Source organism: Pygoscelis adeliae, unplaced genomic scaffold (assembly GCF_000699105.1).
Source record: "Pygoscelis adeliae isolate BGI_AS28 unplaced genomic scaffold, ASM69910v1 Scaffold114, whole genome shotgun sequence".
Lineage (NCBI taxonomy): Eukaryota > Metazoa > Chordata > Aves > Sphenisciformes > Spheniscidae > Pygoscelis > Pygoscelis adeliae.
This window is the reverse complement of record NW_008824587.1, coordinates 2,521,720-2,528,480: the sequence shown is the minus strand read 5'-3', so window position 1 is coordinate 2,528,480 and position 6,761 is coordinate 2,521,720. Positions and strand designations below refer to the sequence as shown.

At 57.4% G+C, this 6,761-nt stretch overlaps 1 protein-coding gene across 1 annotated transcript in view; it reads left to right on the top strand.

Annotated features, from left to right (window-relative positions):
- ADAMTSL2 (ADAMTS-like 2) overlaps positions 1-6,761 on the top strand; it is a 26,022-nt gene that overhangs the window by 16,776 nt on the left and 2,485 nt on the right. Inside the window, 4 exon segments of the mRNA XM_009322157.1 lie at positions 2,148-2,361; positions 4,522-4,677; positions 6,068-6,238; positions 6,378-6,554. Of these exon segments, the coding sequence (XP_009320432.1) occupies positions 2,148-2,361; positions 4,522-4,677; positions 6,068-6,238; positions 6,378-6,554 (718 nt within the window).

The window sequence follows — 6,761 nt, the reverse complement described above, 5'->3', positions numbered from 1 at the left end:
GTAGCACCCCTGTCCCTCCTCCCCCAGTTGCATCTGCCCGGACTGCACCAGGATTCGGCAAGACTGTCCTCCTGAGTGCTTTAGCTCAAGCTGCCAGGTCAAAACTTCCACAAATCCTGGCAGAGTTTGCATCTGCAGCTCCCATCGAGTCCAGCTTCTAACAATACAGGCAGTATCCTGCCCTGGCCAGCGTGTGGAGGAATGTGCGTGTGAATTGGGTGGGGGGGCCGGCCTTGCAAACTGTGCCACGGACCCAGCCCTCTGGTCCCTTCTGCCATCCTAAACATCGCTGAGGTTTGCTTGTATCAGGGCGAGAGCTGGTGCAGAGGGGAACCCGTGCTGGAAGTCCTTCAGAAGGTTTCCCTTCTCATGCAGCTCTTTAACCGAAAAGCATGACTGGGGTCCGGAGCCAGGCTGTACGGCTCGGTGCACCTCCGCCGCTGGTTTGTAACACGGGGCGTGCTTGTTGGAAGGTTTGCGAGTAACAGGAATTACGGGCAGGACAGACCCGTGTCTGTCAAAGGGAGGAGGACTGTGGTGCTGTCAGACTACGGACAGGGCAAAGGGAGAAGAAAAGCTGTCTGGTGCGTGCCCTGGAATGGTGTCACTTGTGAACAGTGCAAAGCAAGGCTAGGGTGATGCCGGGGGAGCAGGTATGGCACCTGGTCCCTGGAGAGTGCTTGCTTTCGCCTCGGGTAATTGTGAAGGAGGACGGGGGAGGAAAGCACGTGCCCTTTGCAGCGTAAGATCTCATCGAACCTTGCACGTTAAAGCTGAAAGCCAGGGCAGGCTGCAATTGAGGGAAGAGAAGTGTGGGGAAGTGGATGGTGCTACTGCTGGGAAGATACCTGCCCTGCAGACACCATGGGGGCTTTAATCTCTATTTGCGTTAACTTTGTAATTTTTTAGCACGAGCATTAGGGCTATTTTCATGCTTAGATTATCCCACTGGTCTTTTATAAAGCCGCCCCTCTTTATAGTTGTGCTGTTCCAGCTCCGTGGGCTTGCACTGTGAGAGAGAAGAGCTGCTCTGTGATTTACCGGTGATTGCAGCTCGGCGGTGGGTAAACCAAGGAGCTGCTGGGAACTCGGATGGGGCAGCCGGGCACATTCACTGGCACACAGGCAGACGGGATGCTGCTTGGGCTGGCAATGCTTTTCCAACAGAAAGCGCCGAGAGAATTTTGCCTTACCTGGATGGGAAAGACCTTGGTTTCATCTCCCTTCTGTTTTTAGGTGGCACCTCTACATGTGTGACATCTCCCTACAGCTGCTTGTTGTGCCTGGAGCCCCATGCGGGGCACGAGGCCGGCGTGCAGCCGGGGGATGTGGCTCTCCTGCTCGGAGAGCGGCAGCAGCGGGTGGCCCTGGGAGGTGGATGGGCAGCCGCATGTCCAGAGGAGTTGTGATTTCTGATTCATTTAGATTTTTATATTTTTTAGGTTATTCTATAATTCAGAATTATTACAATGTTACTGTACGGTAAAAATATTGAATTTTTATGTCTTGGTTTACAATCTGCTCTCCTCTTGCAATGTCGGGACAGTAGTGGCAGGGGACAGTAAGGGGCAGGCAGCGTCTTGGGGCAGATCCCAGCTCTTCCAGCCCATCGCATGAGGTTAGCAGAGTTAGACTGATGGTGGTACATGAACGTCTGTCCCACCGGGGCACAAGCAGCTTTGCGTGACATTATTGCTGGAATTTGCAAGGTGATGGATGGTCGTGTCCTCTCTGTCCTTTAACTGATCGGGCAAAAAAGAGCGTTCGAATGTGGGCGAAAAGCATGGCAGAGAAATGTGCTGGCACATGCGGGGTTGCAGCCGGGGAGCGTGCAGCCTGCGGGCGACAAACGCTCGGCAGCGAGTGCACCGGTCCGTGCTGCCTCACCCCCCCGGCGCCTCCTTCCTCTCATCAATCTGATTTTAGCATCCGCCGCTGCGGGCGTGAGCTCAGGTCTGCTGGGTGAAACCACCGTCTGTTAATACATCCCATCCCGTGGGAAAACCTCTCGCAAGCTGGCAGCCTGACTACAGCTCATTCCTATTGCAGCCGTCTCCCTCCAGCCGAGAGCAGGCAGGGTTTTCCCGTGGGATGCTCCAGCCCAGGTCCTGCTGTGCCCGGCGCGATGGCCTCTCTTGCCTCCGCAGGTAGGAGACGAGCAGCTGGAGCGAGTGCTCCCGCACCTGCGGGGAGGGCTACCAGTTCCGCATCGTCCGCTGCTGGAAGATGATCTCTCCGGGATTCGACAGCTCTGTCTACAGTGACCTCTGCGAGTCCGCTGACATCACCCGCCCGGACGAGCGCAAGGTCTGCAAGAACCCGGCCTGCGGGCCCCAGTGGGAGATGTCGGAGTGGTCCGAGGTAAGTCCCCGGGGACTGCTGGCCTGGCAGTGCTGAGGGCGAGCACGTGTGCCTGCACTTCTTCGTTCCTCTTCCAAGTGAAGCTCATCCGTGGCCGTCAGGGACTCTGCCTTTCAGGACACTGGCTGCATTCATTGCATGTGGACCAACATGCACCAGTAATTTTTTTTTTTTTCCCCTAAAATGAAGCCTTGGGTCCCCTCCAGGATGGGGAGGCCACCACCACTGGTCACTCACAGTCTTTGACCGCACTTAAGGTGCTGGCATTGCCCACTGAGATAGGGCAGGAGCCCGCGGCTGAGATTCTCCCACCACTATTGCTTGGCAGCCTCTTCAACCCGCAAGGTGCCAGGGAGGAGATCCCACCTCACAAGTGAATTACGTTCCTACAAACTTCCCTTCCTCACCTCCCATTTCTCTGCACCACATGGAGAATTAAACCTTTTCCTAGCTGTGCCTTAAGCAGATCCCCAAAGCCGTTGGAAGATGGTTTGGGGCGGTGCAGTGCTGCTCATCGGTTTGCTTGGGAAAACCTGAGAAAGGGTTTGTGCCCCTGAATTCATTTCCAGACGCAGCCAGTGCTCCGGCATGTCGCTTGCAAACATAAACCCGTGGAAACCACCAAACCGGTGCCGCTTCCTCAGGGAGCCGGGGCCAGTGTCTGAGCTGGGGTGGATCAGGAGCCAGTCCCCTGGCTGCCACTGGTGTTGCACTGGGTTGACACTCGTGGTGCAGGGAGGGGGGGACCCAGCATGGTTCGCAGCGAACGTATAAAGCACATGGAGGGGTATAAGTATGCCCCCACGCATTGCTAGGAAACAGCCCTGCCTCTTCAATGTCTTCTGGAAGCGGGCGTGCATGGGGAGAGTGAGATTTCGGGTCTGTGTCCATCTCTGAGCTCGCCCAGGGTGCCACCGCCGGCCTGCCGGGATGGTGACGGCTGCGCGCGGAGCGTGGCATTTGTGCCCTGGAGCCCGCACGCTCATTGGCACTCTGCTTTTTTTTTGCCCAAATCAAGCCCAGACCCCTTCTAAGCAAGAGCAGACTGAGCTCTGAGCCAAGCTGTCTGCGGGTGCAAACCTGCCCCACGGTTTACACCACGAGGGATCAGACTCTTCCTCCTGGTAGACTCCCAAAACACTTCGTGGTCATAATTTAAACGTCTCTCTTCCTCTTCAAGCTGGGGTGAGCCGTTTCCCTCGAGCCGATGGAGTGGCTGGTGTGTTCCTTGGTGTTGCAGGATGTTTTGACTTTCCCAGCTGGGTAGAGAGGAGCTCCCAGTGCACGTGCTGGCGCGTTATTTTGACTGGCGTAGCAAACCAGAGTGGCTTATTTTACAGAAATCTGTATTCTCCTCCAGCATGTGTCAGGGACAGATTGCTTGAGACAGTCCTGGAGTAGTTCGTTCTTAGCCAGCAGCAAAGCTAATCTCATTTGGATCCCATCTGAAGCAGGGTGCCAAGTTGGCTTGGGGAAATAGGCATAAAAAAAAAAGTACATTTCAGGGATCTGAGGATTAACATATCAGCACGGTGCGTCTGAGCACTGTGCTGTTGACACTTTTCCCTGCTTTACGTTATGCATGGAGCAAATGTGCGTATGTGAGACTGTAGTAACTCAAATCCAGTTCTAAATAATGTCACGGGGCTGCACGGTGCCAAATTTATCCACAGCATAAAAAAATCTCAGTTGTGCGGTTTGGGGAAAACATTCTCCAAAGAGGTGGAAAGGAGCTGGCTGTTCCTGGGAAGGAGGCGAGGGAGATCTCACCCTGTCTCTAAGTGACAGCTAAAACTTTTCAGCTCTGATCGGGCATTTTTGGTGCCTTGGGTTTTCACCCTCTGCCATCTGGCATCAGCCGGTGGAGAGCTTGCACAGCACCCGGGCAGGATACAGCCCTCCCGCATCTTAACCTGACTGCTGAAGCTGTTGAGGGGTTTTGGGAAAGAGGGGCAGCTTTGCTACGGATTGTTTTACAGACAGTTGCCTATGCAGTGTCAGTGTGTGTTTTGAGAGTTTCATGTTAAAAATGTAAAAAAAAAAAAAAACCAAACCAAAAAAACCCCAAAAAACAAAGCAAACAAAACCAGAAAGCAGCTCCCCGTTCCCGTCGTGGCGGGAGCCCCTGCTGACGCCGTGCCCACCGTCCCATCCCGGCAGTGCTCAGCCCGGTGCGGAGAGCGGAGCGTGGTGACGCGGGACATCCGCTGCTCGGAGGACGAGAAGCTGTGCGACGCCAGCGCCCGGCCCCTGGCCGAGAAGAACTGCACCGGACCACCTTGCGACCGGCAGTGGACCGTCTCCGACTGGGGACCGGTGAGACCCCCGGGGTGGCCAGCCCAGCGGCCATCGCAACCCGTTGCAGCTGGCCCTGCTTGCAGGCTTGCTTGTGTCTCCAGTGCTGGGTGTTTGGGGGTCAGACTCATCCTCCCCAGCAGCTCCCAGCTCTGACAGACCCACAGGCAGCCCGCACCCGCAGCCGACCTCCAAACGATTCGGCCGCTTTGGCTCTCCTAGTCCCCGTGTCACCTCAAGTCTCTGTCTCGTCACCAGGACTTGCCTGCCAGCGCGTCCGCCCTCGGTCACCCTGACCGACCGCCCCGGTTCTGTGCCCGTGGCAGCGCTGGGGTTTGATGGTGTTTGTGAGCACTGAGCCCTCCTCTTCACGAGGCTCCCCCTTGCGCAGGGCAGGGATGAGCTGCCAGATGGGCTCCAGCACTGGGGGTGATTCAGCGTCCCGGGGGGGGTCCGACGGCTTCCCGGCAGGTTCTCCCTGGGGCTCCTCGCTTGCGGGGGATGGGGTGCAGGAGGGGTTTAAACCCTGAGAGACCTGGCTGAGGGCCTTGGTGGGTGTCAAAATCCCCCTGTCTGTCTGCTGCGTGGCATACTTTATGAATGCTGATGCTTCATGCCCAGAAAATGAACCTTTTCCTTTCCCCACCCCTTTCCCTTCCCCCCCTTTTCCCTTCCTGCACAATTCTGCTACAGAGACCCTCTCCATCCCAAGCTATTTTTACCCAGGTTTTGATACATTAGCATCAGCTAAAAATAAGTAGTTTCCATGGCAGCAGCGGCGCTGTGAAACACCGTACGTCTCTGCAAGAGTGGCCGCAAAAGAACCGGGGAGCACTCGCTGCGTCCACCGGCGCTCGGGGCAGTGCCTGCCTGCCCCTTTGCAGGGGAGGGGGGGAATATTTGCAGCCACTTGCTTGGTCCCCTTTGCCTTGAGCTCTTCGAGAGCCACCCCGGGAAGTGGGGTGGCTCAGGGAGAACAGGAATGAGAGGTGTTTGGGGTCAGCTTTGGCTTTTTTTTCTTTCTCTTTTTTTTTTCTTTTTTATTTTTCTTCTTCACCCCTTACCCTGCAGCCATGGGTGGGGTGCACGTGGAGCCCGCGGGATGACTGCTTGCAGCGCTTCCCATCCTGCCTGGCCCGAGGAGATGCTGAGTTTTGCTCAGCACCAGCATGATGGGGCCACAGGATGGGTTGGCTGCAGCAGGGCTGCCCAGGGAAGGATGCGCTGAGCTTCCCTGCACCTATTTTAAGCTGAGCCCCAATGATCCCTCCATGATTTGGGGAAGGTGGGGTTGGGGAGGCAGCTGAGCCCCACGGAGATGTCTCGGTCCCCATCGCGTGGATGGGGATGGGGATGGAGCCATGCTGCCTTCCCCGCCGCTGACTGCCCACCGTGCCTGGTGCGGTTTCAGTGCAGCGGCGGCTGCGGGCAGGGCAGGATGATCCGGCACGTGTACTGCAAAACCAGCGACGGGCGGGTGGTGCCGGAGTCGCAGTGCAACCTGGAGACGAAGCCGCTGGCCATCCATCCCTGCGGGGACAAGAACTGCCCCTCGCACTGGCTGGCGCAGGACTGGGAGCGGGTAAGTGCAGGCCTCCCCGGGCCGGGGGGGTGCTTGGAGCAAGGGCTTGGTTTTGGGGGGGCGATGGAGGAGGGATGCCCTGCCGTGACATTAGACCGGGGTGCGTGAGTCTCAGCCGGCCCCGCTTGCACCCCCGCAGTGCAACACCACGTGCGGCCGGGGCGTGAAGAAGAGGATCGTGCTCTGCTTGGAGATCGTCAACGGCAAGATCAAGACCCGCAACCCTGCCGACTGCGACGTCGCCAAGAAGCCTGTGGAGGAGACAACGTGCTTTGAGCGGCCATGCTTCAAGTGGTACACGACCCCCTGGTCGGAGGTGAGCGGGGAGAGAGCCCAGGGCAGCCTGGGGGAGATAGGGGGAAAATACCCTTCCTTCAACATGCGCTTGCCCTGAGCATGTCGTGCCCCGTCCCTGCAGGCCACAGCACCTGCAAAATAACCCAAGGAGACGGGCGAAGCTCTGCAGGATGCAGCCCCAGAGGGAGCACCCGGGGGGGCCCTTTCACTGCACTGGCAGCTCAGG